Genomic DNA, 26,594 nt, shown 5'->3' with positions numbered 1-26,594 from the left:
GGGGCACTGAGGGTGCGCCTGGAGGGCACCGAGCAAGCCCCCCCACAACCGCAGCCGTAGCCCTGAGATTGGCCCAGCTGGTGGCCACAGGTCTGCCCCACAGTTCCCGTGGAGAGGGCTGCGCTGCCCTTGGGACGGGGCACTGGGGACCTGGGAGAGCCACCTGTGGCCTGGCACCTGAAGGACATAGGGGCTGACCGCTGGACCAGATCTGTCCTTCCCCACCCCCACCCCACTCGAGCCAGGGCGTGTGTGAAGGGGCACAGATAGGTGGTTCTGGATGAAGGCCCGGGGTCTTGCCCAATCTAACCCCCGCCTCCCATCTTCCCTCTGACCTTGGACAGCCCCTGCACCTCCCCAGCAATCAGCTGTTTCTTCTATAAAATGAGACTCTAACTCCCACCCTGTGTGCAGCCCAGCCTTGGGACCGTCATTCTATATGGATGTGACAGTGCTCGGGCATTAAAAGGTTCTCCCCGGTGGCCCAATGCAGGGCCACCCCAGGCTGGAGGAGGCCGGGGCTCCTGCTCAGATGTGCGGTGGGGCTGTGGAGGGAAGAACCGATGGGGATGGGCCGGGAGAGGCAATATGAATATGATTGGCTGCTGCTCTGCCTGGGAGTCAGGGGGACTCTAGGCTGGAGGTCGGCAGGGGAAGAGGAGGCCCCTGGACAGGCCGGGGGTGGGGCCTCACCTCTCCTCTCCTTGAGGTACTCAGGATCCACCAGGACCACACCGTCTGGAGGGAGGACAGAGAGTTGAGTAGACCCGACCTCTCAAACTCCTAAGCCCTGAACACCAAGCAAAACCCAAACTCAACCGCAAACCCCACCGTCTGCCTGTCTGTCCAAAAGTACCACGAGGGAAACGGGAGGCCAGCACCCAGGGGGATGGCATGGTACCCCTGCCACCCCCGGCTGGCCTTACAGACCCAGCTGGTGACTTTCGGGGGGTTACTTTTGTGTATCTGTCATGATAATAATTGGGGCCCAAACCCCCTGTTGTCAGGTATCATTTGGAATTTAGAAGTTCTGAATTGTAGGAAGGCCATCAGGTCCATCCTCCATGCACTCTCTGACGCCCCCTGCAGGATCGGGCCATGCCCATCGCTCAAACCCATGCTCCCTCTGCAGGGAGACATGAGTATTCTCACTGAGAGGCCATAAGGCATGACTGGCTGCCTAATCCTGCACCAAACTCATGAACAGTTTTAGACTTTCAGAGCTCTTGGCTTTGGGCTTTGCAGAGCCAGGTGAGTGGCCCTGCTGTGCCCGCCTTGTCAGGCTCCTGTGGGGACTGAGCCCGTGCACGCATTAAAGCAGTAGATGGGGCTTAGCATGTGTGACACCACGGAGAACGTCCCAAGACCAGGCCTTGGGAGGGTGGGGTCAGCCAGACATGAAGGCCCTCTTCTCTGCCCAGAACCCCCGGGGACCAGCACTCTGGCTCACGGTCACATCCCCAGTCACCTCGGGCCACACTTGACCCAGCTAGATGCACTGAACAAGCACAATCTCTCTCTGCCCACACCCTAACCCACCCCACCCCCACCCCACGCTGTCCCCACAGCTGACCTCTCAGGGACTCTCAGAGGCCACCTCTGGAAGTGAGTGCCCAGAGAGCCCTGGGTCCTACCCCAATGCCGGGCAGGTCAAGGGACAGGTGGTTGGGGAAGAGAGCCCCTGTGTACTGCCCTCCCCTAATGGAGGGCATTCCTTCTGTGCTGGCACAGGGGGCTCAGTGGGAAATCAGCGAGGAAAAGTCCCAGTGAGGACACTCCTTCCCGCCAGGGGCATCAGGGGAGGCTTCCTGGAGGAGGGGAGTTGTACCAGGTCTTAAAGGGCAAGAAGGGTCATCAAGAGAAGACCAAGGCAGTCCTTGGGGCCCCCACAGGGCCTGCCATGTAGCAGGTGCTCTTGCGAACACTTGGTGAGCAGCTCTCGGGTGCCCAGGGTGTTGGGGGTGCTGCTTCCCTCGGCCCGCCGCCCTTCCCCCAGCCTCAGTGCCACCTCCACTGTGGTTCTCAATAGGCCAGTGGGCTGGAGATGGCACCTCCAAGGAGGCCGCAGGTGAACACTGGGAGGCTTGCCCACAGCCTCCAAGGGGCCCGTTCAGGGGGAAGATGCAAATGGCAGAGGGGACACTGAGCTCAGGGGACACCAAACAGTGTCCCCAGACAGGGCTGGGGAGGAAGAGTGGAGTCATCCTGCTCTGGGCAGGAGGGAGGGGGCCTGGACGGGAGCTGGCCTCTCCGCAGCCCTGCCAACCCGGGACTCCCCAGGGTTCCTGTCCCAACGTCTCGGAGGTCTCCCTCTCGGAGAGCTGAGGCGGCTGCTGTGCGCTGCTCCCACACGGGCTCTGCCACCCCAAGCTCAGCTGGCTCCCGCCCTCCCGGCCCTAGGACGGCCCCAGTGGTGCGAAGACTGTGACTACAGCCTCTGTGAATTTCCCCAAACACACCTCGGTTTCCTCACCTGGACTTGGCCTCGTGCTGTTTCCGGCACTCACCCTCCCAGCCTGTCCCCTCCACTGGCCTCACTTCGGTTCGTTCGTGTCTCCTCTCTTTAAAACCCATTGAGCCTCTCCGGGCCTCACTGCCCCTGTCTCTACAACAGGGGGACTTGGGGCCTCCCTCCCTCCAACAGGTGTGGGAAGAGGCGATGAGATCAAGCTCTTCTAACGGGAGCGATGGCTCTTAGCTTCCTAACCAGGGGTGAGTGTGCCTTCCGAGGGGTCATTCAGCAATGTCCAAAAATGCTTTTTGTCATGCTGCAACGGGGTCTAGGGGGTGGAGGCCAGGGGTACTGCAGAGCACCTGCAACGCACAGGGGATCCCCGACAGCAAAGTGTTACCCGACCTTCCAGGCCAGGGGCGCCAAGGCTGAGGAGCCCTGAATGAGAGCAAGGCCTGGGGGAGGGCATCAGCCTCTGGGAGGACCCGCATGTCGGTGAGAACAGCCTCCACTTCACGAGCCCCAGGGTTTTCCTTCCACCGCCCAGCCCGTGCCGTCAGGAGGCAGCAGAACACAGGTTCTGTAGGGCCAGGCTGCCCGGGTTTGAATCCAGGCTCCGTGACCTGCTAGCTCTGTGACTGGGGCAAACCATGTAACCTCTCTGGGCCTTGTCACCACATCTGTGAAGCAGGGGTAATAACAGTGGCCACCCCCGGTGTATGCTGTAAATTGTATGGGGCGGAGGAAGGGGGGTAGTGGGGAGCTGCTGTCATCATCGTCCTCGTCCTCCTTATCATTGCCAGGGTTCCTCCCCTGATTCTCACCTCATCCTTCTCACTTACCCCTCAGCTAAGGGGGGAAGCAGCTTTGTAAATGTTTGTTGACTGAAAAGCAGGACGCCCCTCACACCCCATTCTTGGCACCAGGGGCCCGAGGGCTCTTCCGGGGCTGCTTCAACACACCCTTCTCTGGGAGGGGCCTGGCCAGCCCCGCCTCCCCCGCTGCCTTCCTCCCCGGGCTCCAGGGACTCACCCACAGGGTCCACGAGGTCGATGTGGTCCACAAAGTCCCGCTTTCCCAGATAGACGGTGAGCTGAGGACGAGAGGAGCAGGGTGACATTAGCAGCTGTGGGCCCGGGGAACACGCTCGTGAAAGCCGTGGGCCCTGGCCCTGGAGGAAACCTTGGGAGCTGCCCCTGAAACTCCAGACCCATCCCCGACCCTCACCGAAACCCTAGCTGGCCTTGGACCGGAGCCCCAGCCCCCATACGAAGAATAACAAACCCTTGTACAATTTTGAAGGCACCTGTTCATTCTAAACCCCTATGAAGAAGTTACTGTTGTTTCCATTTGACTGATGAGGACACAGCCCTGGAGAAATCTTCTCGCCCAGCACCACAGAGGGTGAGGAGGCCGCAGTGGCCAAGAGGCCTGCTGAGCAGAGTCCCAGGCGCGTCTCTGAGGGCCCAGAGAAACCGAGAGCAGGGACACCCGCGTGAAGCTCTGAACCCTGAGCTCCTTCCGCACAGTCTAGCAGAAACCCACCCCTGCGGGGGCCGGTGTTCCGAGCGGAGAGGGATCTGGAGCTGGAGCCCCACTTGCCAGCCAGCCCTCAGGGGAGACCCAGAGCTAGAGCCCAGAGGGTCACCCTGGATGCCTGCTCCTCCACGGTCCCCAGATCCCGATGAGTCCCTCCATCACAGCCCGCAGGCCACGCCTCCTCAGCCAGCCAGGCCCTCCCGAAATGCTAATCTAACGCTGCTGTTCCCATCTGAAAACCCTCTAATGGTGCCTCCGAGCCCAGAGGCAAGATGACAAATGGGTTTCATTCCAAATGCCAACTATGATCGATGGCGCGATTGGCGGGAGCTGAGGAGGAATCTGGGACGGGCGGGATCCTGGCTCAGTGGGAAAGGTAACTGGTGATGTTTGCTGAGGGAGCCCACGAGGTGCCATTTGCCAGCCCAGGCCAGCGGTCCAAGCCCCTGAGCCCACCACCAGACTCCCCAGGACCCAGCCCCACAGCCGCCCGGCGGCAGCTCCTGCTCCCTCAGCCTCCTTCTGGGCACCCAGACGCAACTGCTGTGACCCCCCACCCCACCCCTACACACACTCCCTACGACTGACTTATGTGCAAGCCCAGAATGCCCTTTCCACCAGGCCTTGCCTGGAAACACACACCAGGCTGGGTCCTGCAGCCCCGGGGCAGCCCTTTGTCTCACACCTGTCACTGTAGATGGGAATGATCGCTTTCGTGTCTGCCTACCCCGTCTGGCGCCAAGTGGAGGGCCTGTGCTTATTTATCTCAGTGTCGCCTACCCCAACCCTACCGGCTCGACGGGGCCTGACGTGACTGATGTCAGCACCATCTATGTGATGAGCTGAGAGGGAGGCAGGATGGAGCCTGGGGCCTGCGGGAAGAAATCCAACAGGACGGGCACTGGGAGCTGCCCTGACAACTCAAGGACGCCCGGTTCGGTAGACAGCCTCTAGGGGCCTCTCACACCAGGGAGCAGGGCCTCTGAGGCCCTTGGCACTTCTCTGGCTCCTGCACTCACACCGTAGTCTCTCTGTGATAGCCGTGTACCCCCACACCAGAGCAGGGGCTCCCTGGAGCCTAAGGGAGCTGTACCACCCCAATCCCAGGAGCGAGTTTCCCAGGGGCCCCCAACCCTGTGGCCAAGGCCTCCTAACAGCCTCAGATGGGGATGTGCAGGGTCCTGCATGGTCAGGAGACATGCCCGAGAGAGGACAAGAGTGTGGGGTCAGCCAGGAGCTGGGGTGCACTTGTTGTAGACTCACCTTTCCATTTGGGCTCGCCTTCTTGAACACCCTGTGGAGAGAAAGAGAGGGAAGGCCAGGGTTAGCCCAGGGGAAGTCTCCTGCAGGCCATCCCTCAGCAGGGCTGAGGGCAAGGGGCCTGGAGTGATTTTGCAGGCTCTTCTCAGCCTTCAGAGCTGGAACAGTGCCCAGCATGCCCAGGTCTCACCATCTCCACCACTGCCCCCAGCCAAGGCACCTGTATTGCCATTACAGCTCTCCCGGGCTCTGGCCACAGCCCCCTCAGTCTGTTCTTCAACCAGCAGGTGGAGGGAGTCTTTCCAGATGTAAGTCAGACCACCGCCGTGCACTTGCTCAAACCCCGCCCCGTCCAGGCAGAGGACTGGCCTCGGTCTGAGCGTCTGCTCTGCCTCCTTTACCTTCCGACATGGCCTCTGCCCCTCCTCCCTCCATCCTCCAGCCACAGAGCCTCCTGGCTGTTCCTCCCACACGCCAGGGCAGTTCCTGCCTCAGGGCCTTGGCTCTGGCAGTCTCCTCCCCGGGGAACTCCCCACAGACCTGCTTGCCCAGCATCCCAGCATTAAATGAGGGGTCTTCCCCCTGTGTCCCGCCCCACACTCTCGCTCCTTCTCTCCCTCTACTTTCCCTTTTCCCACAGCACTGACCACTTTCTAACCTGCTGCACAATCACTGGTTACAGTAATGCCTGTCTGCTCTGCTAACACGTCAGCTCCCTGAGAACTGATTCTGCTCGGATGTATCCTAAGTGCCCAGGAGGGTGCACCTATTAGGTGTTCAATAAATGCATTAATGACTGGCAAGTAGCAAGGACTCGATAAATATTAGTTGAGTGGGTGAATGAATGAACCAGTGAAGGAATCAGCAGCTGAGGAACTGAGGCCCAGGAGAGGGAGGGGACATGCCCGTGGCCATGGAGCAGATCTCTGGGTGTGGAGGCAGGGAGAGGCCTGTCGCCCAGTCCCGCCAAGGGCTCGCTCTGCCTTCTGGAGCGCACTGCAGGCTGCAGCAGCTCCCCTGCCCTCTCCCCAACACTGCTGCCTCTGAGCACCCGAGGCCCCTACCCCCACTGTAGATTCCCAGAAACGCTCAGTACTCTTGGGAGGGAGAGAAGAAAAGTGAGAGACAGAGACCCAGGGGATAAGAGAAGGGGCTGGAGGAGGGAGAGGACAGGAGAGGAACATGGCCCGGGAGCTCTGAAAATAAAAGATGGCATTGGAGATGAAGAAACAAACAAAAAAAAAACAAAACAAAAACAAAAAGGAGGGATAGAGGAGCAGTCACAAGCCAAGACTTGGAGCAGATGCAGGGCGATGGAGCAGGCCCGCGTGCAGCCGAGAGGGACCACACAGCCCCAGTCCCTCCCCGGGAGCAGGAGGTCCAGCAGGCAGCCCGGGTGAGGCAGGGGAGGCCAACAGCATGGCAGCAGCAGTCTGTCCTGCAAGGAGGGTGTGGGGGGTGGCTCTGTGCTGCCTCCATAGCCTCCCACACAGCCACCCCTCTTTCGGGGGCCCAAGGGACTGCTGATGCATCTGAGCTTGGCTTGCAAAGAAGGGCCTAGCACATTCCTCCCTGACATCCCCTAGGGGTTCTGAGCTTTTCTCCTCATAAATATTTATCAGTGTTTGGAGTGTGAAGATGCCACTGTCAGCAGGAGTGTAATAATTGCTAAAGTGAGAAAAAATACACATCACATGGTTTGAAACATGCTAGCCCCTGGCAGCTACCAGGTTGGGCTAGGCCTGCAGAGAAGACCAGAGATCCCTCCCAGGGATAAATGGCCTCCTGGCCACAGGAGGGGGCCGGGGGCCAGGCTGAAAGAGTGATAATCTAAAAGAGAGGGAGGGAGGGAGGGAGGAAGGGAGTTAAGAAGGAACTAGCCTTTGTTAAGTGCCTAATTTTTTCTACTATTAGCATTGCAAAATGGGCATTCTAGCCCATTTTACCACATATCTCTGTGCTCATAGATAATGAACTAGGGGTTTGGAGAGATGTGGTGACCTGCCCAGGAATGCACAGCAAACAGGGGACAGTGTCAGGATTCCGACGCAATTCTGCATGTCTGCCTCCGGAAGCTGGGTGCTTCATACCCAGCCCTGCTGCTTTTCTACAGCAGGTGTTTTTATTGAGATCGGGAACAGAAATGAGGGGAAATGAGGGCAAGAGAGGGGCGGGGGGAGGAAGAAACGACAGGGCCGGTGAAGGGGTGAGAGGAGAGTGAGGGCAACAGGGGCAGGAAGGTGGCCAGTTGGGGGGACGTTCTGACTCTCAATCAGCCAAGGGGCCACCTCCTCCTCAGACCATCGCAGCTGCCCGCGATCTGAGAGCGTGTTGTGCCCTAGTCACGTCTTGAAGTGTCTTTCCCCAAATGCTGCCGATCCTCCAACAGTCCCATTTCAGAGATGAGGAAATGGAGGGTAGGGTGGGCGAACGGTGGCCACCTTTCCCCTTGGTCCAGCCCTCCCCGAAGCAACTGTGCCAGCTTCTTGACCCCAATGTCAGCAAAAAGGCCCCTGTCGGGGTGCTTCCAGGCCACCAGGACACCCCCATGTGTGGTGCACCACGCAGATGGCTTCTCCCTGTCCACTTCGAAGAGCAAGCACAAACGCACAAGACATGGTCAGAGCCAGACTCCCAGGCTGCGGGGCGGTGGCCAGATCTGGTTTACTCCCGAGTCCCTTCTGTGCCCCACAAGCTGGGTTCTCGAGCCAAAGCCCAGTCCCACACAGGAAACACCGGTGGTGGTGCAGCTGAGTGAGGCTCACTGGAGACAAGGAACAGAAACCCACCGAGGGTAGCCCAAGAAAGGGAGGGGGGCATGATAAGGAGACAAAAATCTCACGGGAAGAGTGCGCAGGCAGGAGGCACGGGGGCTGGAGCCAGGAACAGGGAAGCCATCAGCCTCTCAGATGGTTGCTGTCTCTCTCCACCTCTCCCTCTGGGGCTGCATGTTCTGCCGGCTGCACTGCTCTCTGTGCAGCCGCTCCATTGTCTTTGTAGACCAACTCTCTCTGCTTACTCAGTGCTTTTCTGCTCCTCCATCATTTTGGCTTGCATCTGGCTCTCACTCTGACCCTCTTTCTTTTCTGCCTCTCCCTCAGCTTCCCACTGTTAATTGCTGAATGGCCCAATTCCAAAGTCCCAGGAGAGGAATTTCATTGGTCAGCTTTGGTCAGGTGTCCCACTCCTGGGCCAATCAGCTCTGCCTAGAGTGTGTCATATGGTCCCTGACGCATGGGCAGAAAAGAGTCTATAGAGCAATGTTTTTCAAAGCAGGGGCCACAACCCATTAGTTGGTAATGAAATCAACTTAAAGCATTGCCACCAGCACTTGTTTTAATGGAATAGGAGATAGAAGAAGCCTGAGGTACAGATGGCAAGCATACAGTACATATCACTATATTTACCAATACTCCATCCCCCTCTAAGGCTGGGAAAATTTCTCCAGTCCTGTGAAGTCGAGCATACCCATGTGGCTTGCTCCAGCCAATGAAATATGAGTAGAAATGCCACATGCCATTTCCAGGCAGAGCATTTAAGGGCTGGTGCACGATTCCCCGTGCCTGTTGTATTAGTTGTATTAGTTTTCCTTGGAGCCTACAACAAATGGCCACAAACTTAATGGCTGAAAACAACATAGGCTTATCTTACAGTTTTGTAGTTCAGAAGTTTGAAGTGGACCTCACTGGGTCAAAATCAAGATGTTGGCAGGGCGATGTTCCTCTCCAGAGGCTCTAGGGGCAAATTTGTTTCCTTGCTCTTTCCAGCTCCTAGGGCACCCACATGCCTCGTTCCAAAGCCTCTCCCTCCATCCTCAAAGCCAGCAACAGCAGGTTGAGTTCTTACCACATTGCATCACTCGGACCTCTTCTGCTTCCCTCTTCTCCTTTAACGAGCCTTATGGATACATTTAGTGCCCTATTTTAAGACCCACTGATTAGGAACTTTAGCTTCCTCTGCGACTATAATTCCCCTTGGCCATGTAATATAATACATTCAAAGGTTCCAAGGATCAGGGTATAGGCACATTGCGGGGGGCCATTCTTGGGCCTACCGCACCCTCTTTCCCCTGCCACAGAAAGCAGCAATGACCTGCGTGGGGAAGCCTCCAGCAACCTGAACTCCTGGGCACTCCTGCTACATAACAGACTTGCAGCATGAGGGAAAAAGAAAGTTCTAGCACCACTAAGAGTTGAGGGCTGTTTGTTATTGTGGCAGACCAGCTTCTCCTGACTGATACAAAAAGTATGACTCAGTGAAACTTTCACTGAGGTGAACTGAATTAGAATGTTCGATGAATTTCATGCTGCAATTTTTGTAATGCTGAAAACCATGCCTACAACCAACGTGCTCTCCACCAGTGTCTGCCAACCTATTGGATCCTGTTTCCTGATTCCATTCCATCAGGGTGGCGCTGCCAGGCAGGCCGGCAGGTCAGCTGGCCATTAGCCAGAATGCTGGCTTCTCCAGGGAGCCCCAGGCCCCGCCTGCAGCATGGGGGACCTGTTGGTCAATTTTACACTAGTATTCCTCCGCTGATCTATGGGCCTCCAGTCCTCCCAGGGTCTGTTTGTGCCTGTAGGAGAGACCTGCACCAGAAGGCCCCAGAACAAAGCACATCTCTGATAAATTACCCAACAACCAGGAGCTGATAATCCTGTGAAACAACAGCCAAACAAAGGAATATTACAGAGCAGTGAAATTATGCTTGCATCTTTTGTAACCCAGGGAAATGCCTATGACAGAATAGTAAGCAGAATAGATTAGGACTCAAAATACCATATTGGGCATGAGCTCAGTTTGTACTCAATAAATACCAAAATAAAAAGCAATAAAATGGCAGTACTCCTCGAATTGATCTACAGGGTCAGTGCAATCCCTATCAAAGTCCCCACTGGCTTTCCTTCAGAAACTGGCAGGCTGGTCCGAAAATTCCAATGGGAACACAAAGGACCCAGAATATCCAAAACAATTTTGAGGGGAAAAAAAAAAAGAACAAAGTTGGAGGGCTCACACTCCCGAATTTGTAACTCGTCACAGGCTATAGTAGTCAAGACTGTACGACACTGACCTAAATATAGACATATAGATCAATGGAACAGAATTGAGAATCCGGAAATAAACCCATATATTTATGGTCAATTGATTTTTGACGAGGGAGCTGAGACATGTCAATGGGGAGAAAAGAGTCTTTCAACAAACGATGCTGGCGCACTCGGGCATCCACGGGCGAGGAATGAGGTTAGATCCCCCGCCTCACACGGTGCACAAAAGTTCACTCAAAACCAGTCAGAGACCTAGAACTCCTGGAAGAAACATGACCGTGAGTGAGGCAACAGTTTCTTAAATATGACACCAAAAGCACAGGCAACCAAAGGGGAAAATATAGATAAAACTGACTTCATTGAAATTGAACACTCTTGAGCTGAAAAGGTCACTGTTAAGCAAGTGCAAAGACAACCCACAGCCCTGGCCAGTGTGGCTCCCTTAGCTGGAGCGTAGTCCCATAACTGAGAGGCCATGGGTTCAATTCCCAGTCAGGGCACATTTCTAAGTTGAAGGTTCAACCCCTATTCTAGGCGCATATGAGCCCCGGTCAGGTGTGCATGGGAGGCAACCAGTCGATGTTTCTCTCACTTCCTCTCTCCCTTCCTCTCTCTCTATAGGCAAAGAAAAAAATGTCCTTGGGTGAAGATTTAAAAAAAAGATAACTCACAGAATAGAGAAAATGTTTTCAAATCATGTATCTGATAAGAGTCTAGTGCCAGGATACATAATGACTTTACTTTTATTCAACATCAAACAGGCAAGTAAACCAATTAGAAATAGACAATGGATTTGAATAGACATTTCTCCGCGGAAGATACACACATGGCCAGCGAGCACATGAGATGACGCTCAACATCGCTAGTCGTTGAGGAAATGCAAATCAGCCACAGCCACACACTCCGTGCCCCTAGAACAGCTGTGACTAAAAAAGGATGACAGCAAGTGTGGTCACGGATGCAGAGACATGGCAGCCCTCGCACGCTGCTGGTGGTAATGCAACGTGGGGGTGATTTTGGAAACAGCCTGGCAGTTCCCCTAAAAGTTAGACACAGAGCTAACATCTGACCCAGCAGGTCCATCCTCCGTACGCACCTAAGGGAACTGGAAACAGATGTTCACGCAAACGTGGGCATGTAAATATTCATAGCATCATTGTCCATAATAGCCATAAAACATTATGACTTATTGATCATATCAATAAATATGATCAATCAATTGATGAATGTATTTTTAAATGTGCTATGTGTACAATGGAATATTATTTGGCCACAGGAGAGATGAAGTGCTGACCCACGCTCCATGGATGAGCCTTGAAAACGTGACGTTAAGTGAAGGAAGCCAGGCACAGAAGACCACACGAGGTCTGACTCCATTTACATGACATGTCCCTGGGAGGAAAGTACGTGCAGACACAAGTAGGTCAGCAGCTGCCAGGGCCGGTGGGCGGGAGCGTGAGGAGCGACCGCTCACAGATGGGGTTCCGTTTGGGGCGACGAACACGTGCTGGGATCGGACAGTGGTGAGGGTCGTCCAGCCGTGTGAACAGACTCAAACTGTGACTATTGTGGTATTTTGCACTAAAACTGGACTATTACAGTACGTAAATTATATCTCAATTAAAAAAAATAAAACTAAAACCAAGCCCCCAAACAATGAACGAAAGGAGAGGACGTGTGTCTAAATTCTAACAGGCGTTGAAAGAGACTCCCTCCCTCCACGCGCCCACCCACCCACTCACTGCTCTTACTTTTCCATTCTGTACAATAAGCACAAGTTACATTGTAAAGTTGCCAGAGCTTCCCTAACAAGACATGTCTCAAGTCTTGGGGAAAGGAGAGTCTGGACAACATATTGAAAGTAAAGTAGAAAAATATGGATCCTATGACTCTGAACCCTGTGAAGTCAGAACCTCCGGTTCTGCAACTTTGCAGTCCAGACTGCACGTCTCTGGGACTCCCCGGGCCCTGCCCCAGGCCTGCAGTGTCGCTACTAGAACTCTGCGCTGTGTCTTCCACCCAGCTCTCTCCTTTTACAAGCAGCCTTCCCTGACCTCCCCCCAGTCTGGGTTAGGTGCCCCCCAACTAACTCCCCCAGTGTGTCCCCTGTCCCAACATTTCCCACACTCTGTAACGGTCTGTCCGCTCACCCTCTGCTTCCCTTACATCGCTTCAGCAAGAGTAGAGATTTTATTTGCATCATTGCACGGTGCCTGGGGCCCAGGAGGTGCTCAATAAATAAATACAGGTTGAATGTTGTTGAGTGAATGTTCTAAGAGAGAGTTAGTCAAAAGTGAGAATGGATGAAGTTTGAATAGATGGTTGTCGGTAACGATCCTTTTCTCCAGGTGAGTGAACTCCACGGCTCTGCCTCCGCCTACAGTTCTCTCTGGCCCTCAGGACCGATCAGTGGGCATCGGGTTTAGACAACGCTTCACAGGGGCTGGTCCCAGCCACCACCAGCTGACCCGGACTGTAACTGGCACACCCAGAACAGGCGTCTGCTCCGCTCTGACCAACGGCTGGCTCTCCCACGCACGTTCGGCTCACGTTCACCGAGCCCCCTACTGGTGCCAGGCTCCGGGCCGTACAACAAACAGCTCGTGGTCCCTGCTGACAAGACCCATACATTAAGTTCTGCCCGAGAATGAGGTGCTGTGCCACGCACGTCACGCACGTCACAATATTACGTTATCCCACTAAATGTGCCCGTTTGCTCAGAGGGGAAACCTGAGGCCGGTGATCCTGAATAACTTACCCCGAGTCAGGGAGCCAGTCTCAGGAGGGCAGCCCCACGCGTGGGCCCCTGCGGGAGATCACTGAGACAAAACAGCTCTTAACATCAGAACACTCACCCCGGGGAGACTCTCTGGGAATGTGGGTTCACCACCACGACTTGACAGATCACTGGTAATAATTCATTCCTTTGTGAGCCTTGGGAAGTTCGAGTTGGAGGAAAATGTTGTATTTTTCAACAGTGAACGTGGAGAGACCTTTAAATACTACTCCAGTCTCCAGTCGGCATCAGAAAACTCTTTCAGGACAGAAACCAGGTGCCAGTCCCCGCTCAAAGTGGGCAGCAAATATCAACTCACTTGTTGCTCCCACAGCCTTATGAGGAGGCACGTGACCATCCCTGCTCCACAGCTGCAGAAACGGGCAAAGAGAGTCTGAACAATTTGCCCAAGGTCACACAGTTCGTGAGGGGCAGGACTAGACGTCAGAGCCCAGGCCACCTGGCTGCAGAGGTCGCACCTTTAACCACTTGCACTGCTCCCTTTTGGATGGGACCGCGTGGTTCTGTCTGGGAAGTCGAGAGAGGCTTCCAGGGAGGGCGCGGCGGAGAGCAAGGTCTTGCAGACCAGTCACGGTGGAGCGCCAGCCTGCGGGAGGGCAGGGGAAGGCCCAGAGAGAGCAGTGGAGTCCCCCGAGGGCTTGGGCCAGAGTGGGCAGACTGCTGTGGCTGGAACATGTCCTGAGTGCGGGGGGGAGCACAGGGAGGAGGATGGGCCGGCGAGGCATCCGCTGACTGCCAGGCAGTCCTGAAGCCCCTCCACATGCCGGGCCCTGGGCTTGGCTTGAAGGCTTTGAAGGGCCAAGCTCAGGAACTTAGACCATACACAAGGCCACGGGGAGTCACGGGCATTTTTGGGGAGGACGACTGATTGGCCAGGGCTGTATTTTGGAGACAGAGATGCTCCGGACCCCAAAACTTTCCCCCACCACTGCCTCTGACGGCATGCACGGCCTAGCTGGGCAGCGTGGGGAGCACACAAGGCAGGGGCGTTAACTCTCAGGAGCAGCCGCCCTACATTCTGACCCACTTTCCTGGGTGTGAAAACAGCCATCAGGGGGCAGGAAGGCGCGAGGAGCAGGTGGCCATGGCAGCAGAGAGGTTTCTAGGGCCCTTATCACACTCTCCCTGGCAGCAGAGTTATTTGTGCACAGGCGTGTCTGCTCTGCCAGAAAGAGCTGAACAGCCCTCCCTGAGTCAGAACACCGCCTGCCTGTTTACGCACCATTCGTGCACCTGCTCTTCAGGACTGCCCGGGGGTGGGGGGGGGGAAGGAAGCAGGAAAACAGAACGTCACCCCCATTTCACAGCTCTGTGGAGCCTGAGGGATCACGGGGCAGCCTGCTTCATTTCCCAGATGGAGAAATCAAAACCCGAGGGAGGGAAGAGTCCTGTGCCGGGGCCAGGAGACGCAGGCTCTCGCTGGCGTGCCGAGAGCCAGGAAGAGGAGAGCCCCAGGCTTCCCGTGCTCCTGTCCTATCCTGGCACGAATCCCTCGTGGCCCCTGGGGCCTCTGCAGGCTTGCAGGGAGCAGGGTGGTGTGTGGCAGGCCTGAGGGGCAGGGGTGGTGGATGGGGGTGGGGGCAGGGGTGGGGGTTCCTGGCCAAGTCAAGCTCCCAGCCTCTGGCTGCTAGGCAGACAGGGTTTCCTCCAGCTTCCTGCTGCATTCATGGGTTCATTTTTCTGGCCACGATCCATAGTTGTGTGGAGATGCTCAGGGGGTGCAGAGTGAGGAAGGGGGAGCCACCAGGTGGGCATGACAAAGGGGAGAGTTTCTTAAAGGAGCATAACCTGTTTTCCAGTACCCCAAGACACTGGAGACAGGAGAGTCCAAAGCTAATGAAGACTTCACTGACTGGGCCAGCAGCTGGATCCCGAAGAGCCCCCCGATGGCGCATGACACTCTCCAGCCTTCTCCGGTGTGGAGAGGCGGGGGGGGGTGGGGCACGGTGGGGGCAGGCTGCTGGCAGGCGAAGCAGCATGGATGCTGAGGCAAAGCAGACCCTGCCCGAGCCCCGCGTGACCTAGGGTGGGTTTTGCATCCTCTCTGGGGCACACTTGCCCTGGTCTGGGAAATCGGGTGATGTCTACCCCGCCGGTTGAAGGCATATGTGAAAATTCAAAACAACAACAAAAAAAGACTTGACACCTAGCAGACAATGGATAAAGGGAAGCCGACATCGGTGGTTCTGTCACTGTTACTGCCACCCTGACCCCGGCCCTCCAGCTCTCCGCCCTCCCTCCCCTCCGTCACGCGTCCCTCAGGTGAACCGCCCGGGCCTTGGGTGCTGGGGGAGCGGTGATGACACCCTTGCTGGAGATGGGGAAATTTTTTGAGTTGTCTATCTCCCTGATAGTCTCAGATGAAAAACAACAGTTCTGGACTAAATGAAACTCCAATTTAGTCCCTCGCATTCCAGGAATCACCGGGGACGGACCCTGCTCTTCTCTCTCTGCACCGGCCTTCCCTCCGGTTCTCCCGACTGCAGGCCTCTCTGTCCTTCCTTCCCAGTGTCACCTCATCCAAGAAGCCGTCCCGGCCTGCTCTGGCTTAAAGCACCCTCGCCCTGACTCCTCTCACCTGGGGTGGGGGAGGCTTTGCTGGCTCCCTGCCCCCCACCTCCTTCCCTTCTTTCCTCTCTCCAACCATCTTTCCCACTTCCCTCCTCTCTTTTCCTCCTTTGATTTGTCCAGCCTCTGGCCCTGGCACTGTTCTTGCCTGCGGGACCCCTGTGCCCTGCCCCCACAGCACCTGCACTCCGGAGCAGGGACACAGTCCCAGCAAACGAGCAAAGCCTCCCTTCATCGCAGAGGGCGGGTGGACCGAGGTGACGTGCCATGTGCCCAGCTCCGCTCCGGGGGCACCGGGGCCACCCACACGCCGGCACAGCGGCCCCCTCCCGCCCTCCCGCCCTGCACGCCCTCGGCACCCGCCCGCCCACTCCTCGGTGGGTGGCCTAGGAAGTGAGACCTTGACAAACTCCGGAGAGCGGGCCCCTCTTCCTTAAGTCGTCCATTTTCCTTGGAACATAGCGCTGAACAAATACTTGGAATAAAGTAATGAATAAGGGCCAAACTCTGGGCTCAGAACTTGGGAGGACAGGGCCGGGGTAGAGCGGCGAACCAGAGGCGGGCAGCCTCGCCACGCCGGTGAGGCACGGGGGCAGGTGGACGCGCGTGCCCCCGGCAGGAGTGGTGAGACAGCACGTGGCCCCAGACACACACGCCCGGGACGCCCCTGGCAGGGAGACTTGATTCCGTATTCTTTGCTTTGTTTGCCAACTTGAAAACACAAACTTTTAGGAATATAGAGTTATATGCTATATTAGAATGAGATACGAGTTCAGAAGCATTGTATTTTTCCCATTTTCACATTTCATAAAACACAGAACGGATCAGAAAGGTGGTGCATTTCCGACTCCACCTTGTCAGCCACTCGGGGGCTGTCGGGGGCTGACAGCTAGCCCTCTGCGGTCAGGGGCTGCGAGGGACTGACAGCTGCAGCCTAAGGTGGCAGCTCCTTCCTAGGAAAAAACTTTGGAGGGAGAAATCGATGCCTTACATTCAGCCAGAGGGGAGCCTTCACTGTGCTGGCGCTAGCTCACGACAGCCAACTGCCCCCTTGTCAGGGATTCTGCAGGCTGGCTGTTAAACACAGTCCTTGCCAGTGGCTCTAGGCTGGGGGTGAATTTGCCCCCCAGGGACATTTGGCAATGCATGGAGTCTCGGGGCCGAGGTGAGAAGGGGCCACTGGCATCTCGCAGAGAGAGACCAGAGATGCTGCCGGCACGACACACAGGGTAGCACCCTCCTGGGCCCCAAAAGAGAATCCCTAGTCCAGACGTGAGCAGTGTCGGTAGTGAGAAATCCTGGCCCAAACTTGTGATTGAATAGAGTATACTAAAAACAAAGGGAATACATACTCAAATCGTATCCCTTACTAATTATTTCACTAAATTTTACTATGTTGACCTTGGTCTGACATAATTTATGTCTCCTAGTCTATTTGGTGGGAATGCTGTTTGATGGTGTCGTCCTGCACACCACCTCCCACCTCCATGCTCAGCGACATCACGCTGGTCGTGCCAAGTCCACAGTGGGAGAATTTACACCACAGAAATGGGCAAATGCCACAACCTCCAGCCCCCTTTTTTTCTGGAAGGCCAACTGCTACTAGGACACCATTGGGCATAACCCAAAACAGAAATTCACAAGCCTGGTGGATGCTTCTAGGATGCCACACCACAGACCACACACAGACACCACAAACATGTACGCCACACACATACCATACATGCTTCACACCTCACACTGCATGTATGTCCACCATACATAGACACTTACACGTACCACATATATACCACACACATACATACATAGACACCACTTACACCCCAAGTACACCCCACATACACACCTGCACAACACACTCCACATGCCTCTCACACCCAACCCCACATACCTACACCGGGCACACACCACGCAAATACACATGCGCTCCCACAGCAGCCCCCCCGGCCCGCAGAGGACCGACTGAAGCAATGAGAACACAGAGGAATGCCAGTCTGGCTGGCCACATTCTTGGATGTCTGAGCACCCTGCACCTTCCTGCCTCCTCATCTGTGGCTCACCCTTCCCCACGCACCCCCACACCCAGCCTGCTGAGAGGAAGGTCTCCACACCCCCCTGGGAGCAGCACCCAGTGACTCCATCTCAGCACCCAGGCCACTTGCCCCCGGAGGCCTCGCTGGGTGGCCCCCATCCCACTCTGCACCCAGCTCTCCACAGGCTCCGGAGCTGAGCCCGGCTGGCTGTGGCCTCCAGGGCTGGCCTCCTCCCCTTCCCAGACCTCCTGACAAGCAGCTCCCTGAGTGACTCCACCCACCCGGCCACTTTAGCTGCCACCAGATGCTGGTAGGTCTGCACCTCCGTCTCCAGCCAGACCCTCTCTGACTCCACACCCACTCGCCTTGGGACATCTGCACCAGGACGTCCCCTGCCTTTTCAGACAAGTCGCAGACTTCCTGTCTGCCCACCTCTGCTCCTGCCCGCTGCTGGCAGCCCTGCCCGCCCCGGCGTCAGCACACGCAGCAGTGCTCCGTGCCCATGTCCGCCCTGTCAACCCTAGAAAGAGAGGAGGGGAACCAACTCTCTCATGCGGCAGAGAGGCAGTCTTACCCCATTTTGTGTATGACAGCCCTGTGTCTCGGCGAAGTTAAGGGACCAGCCGGCGAGGCAGGGGGCTGGGTGGGGTGGAGGGGGCCCTGGACGGGCCAGAGCTGGGGGCTGTGGCAGCAGCCAGGCCTGGGCAGGCCCCGCAGGATCGGCTCTCCCCAGCCCCAAGTGAGGGGGTTAGTTGTAGAGGAAAGGAAAAGGCGTTCCTGATACGCGTCCTGTTTCCTCTCCTCCTCTGGGCTTCTCGGGCCTTGGAGGGCGGATGTCTCTGGGCTGGCAGCCCTCGGCCAGCGGGTGGACCAGCGGAGGGCGAGGGTCTCCGGGGCCCTCTCCTCCCCCACAGCCTGGCCTGCGTGGAGACAGGGGCCCCCTGGAGTGGGTGCTCAAGTCCTCCTTCCCAGCCTGGGAGAGCCGCCATCCTTTATCCCCAGTGGGCACTCTGCCCAGCTGGGCACCTCCTGCCTGCCCGGCTGTCCCAGAAAGACTCCCCTGCCAGGGAACCTTCCACATCACCCTTACTGCTATGGGGGCCCCTCTGCAGCCCCCTTCCTCCCGGCCCCACAGCAGCCAAACACGCTCGCTGCTCTGCCCCGCTTCCTCTTACCTATCACCTATGGGCCCGGGCTCCCCATGAATCAGGCGGGACAGGGAAGGGGGCAGGGAAGAGGGAGGCAAAGGCCACAGCCATCCAATGGGGCTTGTTGAGCGAGAATTGACAAGGTGGGTCTCCCCCATCAGAGGGGGCCTTCCTGCAGAAGGAGGCCAGAGTTCCCCGACTGGATAAGGACTCCCTGCGGGAGGTGGCCATGACCCCTCCACCGGGCAGAAGGCTTCTGCAGGACAAAGGTCATGCCTCCTTCCTCAGCCAAGGCGCTGCCAGAGGACAGTGGGCTAGGTCCTCCCCCCCAGGGAATCCCAGGGACCAGGAGCCACGCCCCCGTCAGACTGGAGTCCCTCTCCCGGAGGATGAGGCCCTGCCTCCTCCACCAGACAAGGGACTCCCAAAGGGGCGATCTCATCTGTCACTCCCACCGTAGTTCCCACAGCAGACTTCCGAGTCTGACCCTCAGAGAAGGGCTTCCCCTCGGGCAGAACTGGGGGGAGACTTGCCCACATCATCCCTTGCAGCGGGTCCCCTGCCAACTTCCCATTCACACCCTCAGCTAAACTGAAGCCTCCTGGCCATCCTCACAACAGCCATGCATCTGAGCAGCAGCCAGCGCTGTCGGTGCTGGCCAGGGCTGTCAACTTCTCGAGAGACAGTGAGGTGAGCAACTGGGAGATCCCCAGCCAGAGGACGCCTGGGCCAGGCTGTGTACTTAGCTCTAGCCCAGGTGTGTCCAAGTCTGTGGTCTGAATGGGCCCCTGCTCCTGGCTCGGCCGCTAGCTGGGCAAAACCCCCCTTCCCAATCTCCCAACCCTGTTGACACCCACTTCTGGCTGCCGTGGCAGGAGACAGTGGGGAGGAGGAAACGCAAGGCCCTTCCCAGGTCCCGCCTTGAGGACCTCCTGGCCTTCCCCAGGGGGCGGTCCCTGAGCCTCGTCTAAGCTGTCTCCAGGATCATCTTCCCTACAGGCGCGCCAGCTCCAGGGAGCTGCTATTAGTTAGCATCGATCCGCAGAGTGCTTTGCCTACACGTTTTATGAGCTGGGAGCTGGCAGCTGGGAGCCAGGGTGGAGAAGAGTGAACCCAGGCCACCGGACAGAGCAAGGGAGCAGCCGGGCTGCAGGACAAGGCCCAGACACGCCCAGCGCCCGCGCTCAGTAGACGTTAGCCGAACTTGTGTTTGCCAAAAAGCAACCTGACCATATGTGGTAACTCACTCTGGGTATGTCTTCTGATTAAGAAATAATAATAATTATTATTATTACTATAACTGATGTTTGTGAAATGTTTAATACACGCAGGACACTAATCTAAACATTATATTAACTCATTTAATCCTCACAAGAACCCTGTGAGGGACTCTTATTATCCCTACTTTACATATGAGAAAACAGACCCAGAGAGGCTAAGTAACTTGTCCAAAGTCACAGAGCAAAAAAATAAGAAATGTACCATCTGCTTGATTAATGAAAAGGATTAGATACTTTTGAAAGATACACTGTATCCTCAGCGCCTTCCAAACTAAACACTTTCATTATCAGACAGGCTGCAGGGTGCACGAGGTTCCCAGAACCAGCAGTGTTGCCACGCAAAGCACATGCTCATCAGTTACCTCAAAATCACTGTGGACCTTTTTTTGAGACTTTTAACTGAATACTTTTACTAAAATTTAGAAAACAAAAAAAAACAATTATTTTAAGACAAATCACTTATTTGTCATGGGTTAGCTGCTTTATGTCATGTTGAGAATAGGGGGACAAGCCCTGACCAGCATGGCTCAGTGGGTTGGGCATCACCCCACAAATAGAAAGATCCTGGGTTGGATTCCCAGTCAGAGCATATGCCTGGGTTGTGGGTTCGATCCCTGGTCAGGGTGCGAGCAAGAGGCAACCAATCAATGTTTCTCTCTTACATCAACATCCATCTCTCTCTCTTTCTCCCTCCTTTCCCCTCTAAAAATAAAATAAAATCTTTAAAAATGAAACAGGGGGACAACACAAGGGGAAAAGGCATTATTCCCTTTATTGTGCCTTTAGGTGGAGGATGCCCATCTCTGCCCCTCCTTGGAGTCTGCCTCCCAGAGTGGGAGCAGCTCCAGGGCTGGGGCTGTGTGTGGCATGGAGAAGGTCCATCATAAAGGAGTTCAGGATTTGGGGTTGGGCAGGCCTGTCGCTTCCTCAGCATGCAGTTCGGCTGTCTAGAGTGTTAAATGAGGCTCTGCAAGTGGTGGAAACACAAGCCACCATCACAGTACGCAGGCCGGCTGGGTGGCCTCGGGCAGGTCCCTGTCCATTTGGCCTTAGCTGGCTCACTGGCTCTCAGTGGGGGCGATGCCACCTCCCAGGGGCCTGGGCAGCTGAGCGGAGACAATGGGTATGAGGTGTCCCTGGGGGTCAGAGCTCTGGGCAGGGACAAAGGCCTGCTCTCAGGACGAGGCGAGGTACCAGGCGTTGTTAAGGAATGCATCTCCGTTCCTTCTAAGAACACACAGGCCCGCACACGAGGCGGGCACAGCGAAGCCAGCCAAGCGTGGCTGTCCCCGAAGCAGTGAGCAGGGAGGGGCGCTCTGGGCCACCTCCAAGCCTCTCGCAAACCACACCTGGGCTGGGTGATAGGCACCCCATGCTCACCCAAACCCCCACCTGCCCCGCACACAGGCTCCCCTCTTTTTCCTGGGATGCTGTAGGAAGCCTGCCAGGAGGAACGCGCTGGCGTCTCCCCTCCACCAGCCTGTCGGTGGTGACAGGGTTGGAACCAGCCCCGGCCCAGATGCCCACGTTCTCCTGAGCCCCGGGGAGGCCACATACGTGGTGACAGACAAGAGGAAGACCAATGAGAAACAGGGTCTAGATCTGGCACTTAACGGCTCTTCTCGCCTCACCTATGATGGGGTAACACAACCCACCTCCAGGGTGTGGAGGGGGACGAACAGGTTGAGGTCTGCCTATGCCTGGCACGTAGTCCAAGTTCGATCCATGGCAGGACCGGGCACTGAGAGGCGCCAGCACTGCCAGAGCGAACAAGGCCGTCCTGGGCCCCGCCTGCGTGTGGGTTAGAGTCCAGTGGGGAGAAGACTTAAGCAATCACACACGAGAACACACAGCCAGGGGGCGGAGAAGCCTTTGCCCACCACGCCCCACGCCCCAACGTCTATTTGTTCGGCACTTTCTCTGAGTTTAGTGGGCCGTGGGCACTGGGGCGTGGGCCTCCAGGGGTGCTTGGGCATGATGGATGGGACTGTGAATACAGTCCTTGCGGTCTGGGCAGCCCCTCCCTCAACACTCTCCCTGTCTCTGGCTCAGGTTTCACCCTCACCAGGAAGCCTCTCAACCAGCACGCCCCAACTCCACATCTCGCCTATCTCTCAGCAGGAGGTCCCAGGCACAGGCACCAGCCTTCACAGCACACAGAGGGAAGGGCCCTGTGCCTGGATGGCTTGGCCGCAAGCTCTGAGCTGGGTCTTGGGGACTTTGACTGAGTCGGTCACGGGCCTGCTCAATCCTGAGGGCTAAACCGCCATGCACAGGGAACCTTGCCCAGGCCAGACCCAGGGAGGCCAGCTCGCCCATGCCTCCGCCGTTCTGCCCACGTCCTGCCACAGCTCCAGTGACCTTGAGAAGCAGAGGGGACCGCAGTGAACGCACTACCCGCATGCGATGGGTGTGACAGATGCGCACAGCGACTGTCCCGAGAAAGGCACCACGAGAAGGGCGATGAAGGTGACAGTAAGTCCAGGAGCGGAGGCTCAGTTCTTCCTGGGCGGGCCAGGGCGGGCTGAGGGAGGGAGTTACAGAGAACAGGGGGCACCTGAGCTGGGACTTGAGGAATGGTTAAGCGTTGGCCAGGTTGTCAAGGTGCGGAAGGGAGAGAACATTAAGTGACAAGTGACATGCATATGCACGGAATTACACATCCTTCTATAGCAGACTGTACCTTTCAAAATCACCCCCTCATTAGAGTCCCTCACATCCCATGATGGCGTTACTGCCTGCCTCTGCCTCCATCACACACACGGGCAAGTAAGAAAAGGGAGGCAGGTGATGAGCCCCAGGGTAAACGGGGACTGGCCGCTGAGTGGAAGGAAAGTGTGGGGACTGACCCTGGCCGAGCTGGCCCTCTTCTCCCGGAGGGCGGTGGGTATTTCTGTTAGGCAGAAACCCTTCACTTCCAGCCCCCGCTGGTCTGTGACATGCTCCTCCTGTCCCCAACACACAAACACACTCCTCTGGGTCCCAGGGCCTCTCAGGAGGGGCGGCCAGCAGGACAGAGCAGGGTGGCTGGGGCCAGACCACAGGGCAGAGAGAGGCCTGCCCATTCTCTAAGGCCCGGCTGGGAGGCCCTGTCCGGCCCTCTCCCACTCACACTGAGCACTGATAGCCTCCACCTCTCCCCCTGCAACTCTCCTCTCCTGGCCTCTCCTCTTCCCTGTACTCACAGAGGCTGCTGCCAGCCTCTCTCTCCTCCCTCCACCCTTTGACCCTCCCCAGGGATCGGTGAGCTCAGCCTTTCCCATCAGCCATCCCTGGGAATGATGGGAAATGCTCAGCAGGCCAGGAACTGAAAGGAGGCCTGCCCCGGCGGCGAGAGGGGAGGAGAGCGGGGCTTTTCAAGGGCTGCTGGGGGCGTCCTAGGGGCAGGGCTCACTTCTGCTGCTTTCCACAGATCCCAGGTTGGGCCAAGGGCGCAGGCAGCCTGTCCGTGCTGCACACTCCACATAAGGTGAGACCCCACTGCCGAAGAAGGGCAGGCCTCGTTTCATGAATGGGGAGACAGGCCTGGAGAAAGGAGGAAGGGACAGGGCACTAAGGGACTGCGTGCCGGCCCCCAGGCCCCTTCCGCACATCTGGTCTCATTTAGTCCTCACAACTACCCAGCAAGGCTGAATAACGGCCCCCAAGATGACCACGCCCTAATCCCCGGGAACTGTGAAAGCTACCTTACTCGGTAGAAGGGACTTTGCAGATGTGATGTAGCTGAAGATCTGAAAGTGGGGAGACTACCCTGCATTGCCTGGGCGGGCCCCGGGTGAGGTCACACAGGTCCTTGTAAGAGGGAGGCAGGAGGGTCACAGAGAGAAAAGACCAGGTGACAGTGGCAGGAGCACCAAGGGACTGGAAGACGCTACACTGCTGCTTCGTGATGGAGGGCGGAGCCAGGGGCCAAGGGATGCAGGCACCTTCTAGAAGCTACAAAAGGCAAAGGAATGAGTCTCCCCGAGAGCCTCGGGAAGGAACACAGTCTCTGGGACGGTAAAAGAATAAATGTGTGCTGTTTCAGACCACTAAGTGTGTGGTAACTTGCTACAGGAGACTAACCTGGGGGGTAGTCCCACTCTCATTTTGCACATGAGGAAACTGAGGCTCAGGAAGGTATGTCAGCTCCTGGGGACCTGCATGCTCCACTCCACGCCACCCTGACTGACTGGGAATCTCCGTGGCTCTGAAGGCCAGAGCCCCTAGGCCAGGGCTTCAGGGCTGAGGAGAGTCTGAGGAGGAGGCAGGAGTCGGCCGACGCAGGGCAGGGCAGAGGTCGAGACAGCCAGGGATCTGGGGAAAGTAAAGCTTTGCCTGCAGGGCCGGGCCCTTCTGGAGCCAGTGACGGGGCGCTGCGCTGCCCTGAACGGAGAAGCAGGCAGGCGTGATGAAAGGGCCCTGCTTACACAGCTGGGCTGGGCCAGCCAGTGTGTGCAGGATTAACAGGGGTTAGATGAAATCCTTTCGTGATCTTTCTCTGATCCTGACACAATCCCTGGAAAGAAGCTCCTTAGCCTGCTTCCTGCACCACTACTGGTGAGGAAAACGAGGTTTTGGGGTGAGTGACGGCCCCGAGGTCTCACAACCAGGGAGGAGTGGGATCCGGGCAGTCACGACCGCCTGAACGACAAGCATCACGACGGCGTCCGACGCTGTAAACGCTGTGTGCCTGACCCTGTCCGAGCTCGCGCCGGCGAGTTCGGTCGTTCTGGATGCTCACCTGACAAGTCCCTCCTCGGCCTGAAATTTCCTGACTGCTCCCCACACACCCTTGGCAGTCCGGCCCCTCCTCTCCCATGGTCCCCTGCCCCTCCCTCCACACTCTCCAGCCACACTGACCTTGGTCAGCTCCCCAGAGCTGCCAAACCCTTTCTAACTTTGGAATCTCCCACAGGGCTCCAGCCCCCACCAATCCCGGGCCACACGCACTTGTGGTGGAGAAACCACGGTTCTGGCCGTGCCTGCTCCTCCTTGTGGGTAAGGGAGAGGGAACAGGGCCCGGGGTCAGCCCCAGATGGCAGCACGCCTGGGAGGCTGGAGCGGGCGGAGAGGGCCCGAGCAAGCTGGTCATTTGCTCCCCAGTAAAGGCAACAGCAGCCAGGGTGCAGGACAGGGTGTGTGGTGTCCCAACCCAGGAGACAGGCCTTCCCAGAAACGCAGACTCCAGGACACCGGAGCTGAGGGGGCCTCAGAGAACATCAGGTCCCACCCCCACTCCCACCGCAGGGCACACATGGAAACTCTGAGGCCCAGGGAAACACAGGACTTGCCCCCACCCCACAGGGTGTCACTGTGGAAGTCAGTTCTGGTAGTGGTTAAGACTTTGGGGTCTGCCCCTCATTGGCTGGGAGACCTTGGGCAAAGAGCCAATCACTCTGATTCACCTCTGCAATGAGAGTGATGAGGGCGCCTTTCTCGATGAATGCACGGGAAGCACCTGCTGCAGTGAAGCCTGCGACGAACTCAAGCTGCTGCCACCAGTGAGAGAGCTGGGCCTGGACTGAGGACTCACCCCTGTCTGTTCTATAGCTGGCGGGTTTCAGGGAACCCCCAGGCCGGACCCCCAGGGGAAAAGTGGGCCCCTGGCTCTCTCTAAAGCCACGGCTTCCGGGCCCTCGAAGCTGGTTAGCTCTTAATCTCACCTGATCATCTCTATGAAAGGGATTATCCGCCTGGTTTTCCTTACAGTTAAAGAAAGGACCCCCGCTGCCACCACCAGGGAAGCAAGCTTCGGCTAGAGGGAGGGGCTCCTGGACCAAACCTGGGCTCCCCACTCTCGTGTCCACGGTGGGTAAGAGGAATCGACCATGGACTGAGCACCTCCTGTGGGTGGCGCTGTGCTGGGGCTTCTATGCGATCACCTCCTTTAACCTCACCACAGCCCACGGAGAGGGGGTTATGGGGCCCATTTTGCCAGAGAGGAAGCTGAGGTTTCCGGAAGATTAATAACCTGCCTGCCTGTGGCACCAGCTGGCAAAGCCACACTCCTGCCCTGTTCCAGGCGGCCTCTGGGCAAGGGCCCATTCTAGTGCTGGAGCGCCATGGTCTAGGACCTGTCTGGAGGGAAGGCACCCGGACCAGGCCCCGAGGGCCCGAGGCTGCCACCTGACCACCCTCAGCCCCAGCTCCTCCCTCTAGGACTCTCATCTCACTGCAGCCTGCCACAGAGACCTGTCATTAACAACTAGGAAAATAACACATCGTAACGCTGCTCCTCCTTCTGGACAATGCTGTCCGCCCTGACACGGAGTTCACATCCACCCTGTCTCACTTCGTCTCAGAGTTTTACTCATTAGGCACTCTCTCAGAAAGCCTTCAGTGACCCACAACTAGGTCGGAGTCCCCCATTAGGCACTCCGGGAGTGCTTCTCACAGCACGAGTCTCTGGCCGGCTGTCTCCCTGCTCCAGGTCATCAGCCCCATTAAGCCATGGTGTCCCGGAGGGTGCACCCAGGGCTGGCACACAGCC

General features: G+C 57.1%; 1 protein-coding gene across 6 annotated transcripts in view; it reads right to left on the bottom strand.

The window, feature by feature from the left end:
* Positions 1-26,594, bottom strand: part of ARRB1 (arrestin beta 1) — a 71,302-nt gene that overhangs the window by 19,717 nt on the left and 24,991 nt on the right. For 2 of the 6 annotated variants that reach the window (XM_028515858.2, XM_028515856.2), the window contains exons 2-4: positions 5,255-5,285; positions 3,485-3,545; positions 694-738 (exon numbers count right to left, since the gene is read on the bottom strand). In XM_028515858.2, coding sequence (XP_028371659.1) covers positions 694-738; positions 3,485-3,545; positions 5,255-5,285 — 137 coding nt within the window. Of the gene's footprint in view, positions 1-693; positions 739-3,484; positions 3,546-5,254; positions 5,286-8,093; positions 8,345-18,268; positions 18,292-26,594 lie in introns of those variants that run through there. The other 4 variants (XM_036028807.1, XM_028515854.2, XM_036028808.1 and 1 more) reach the window with 4 other exon arrangements.

Source organism: Phyllostomus discolor, chromosome 6 (assembly GCF_004126475.2).
Source record: "Phyllostomus discolor isolate MPI-MPIP mPhyDis1 chromosome 6, mPhyDis1.pri.v3, whole genome shotgun sequence".
Classification (NCBI taxonomy): domain Eukaryota; kingdom Metazoa; phylum Chordata; class Mammalia; order Chiroptera; family Phyllostomidae; genus Phyllostomus; species Phyllostomus discolor.
Note: the sequence above shows the minus strand (reverse complement) of the source record. Positions and strands in the feature narration are given on the sequence as shown.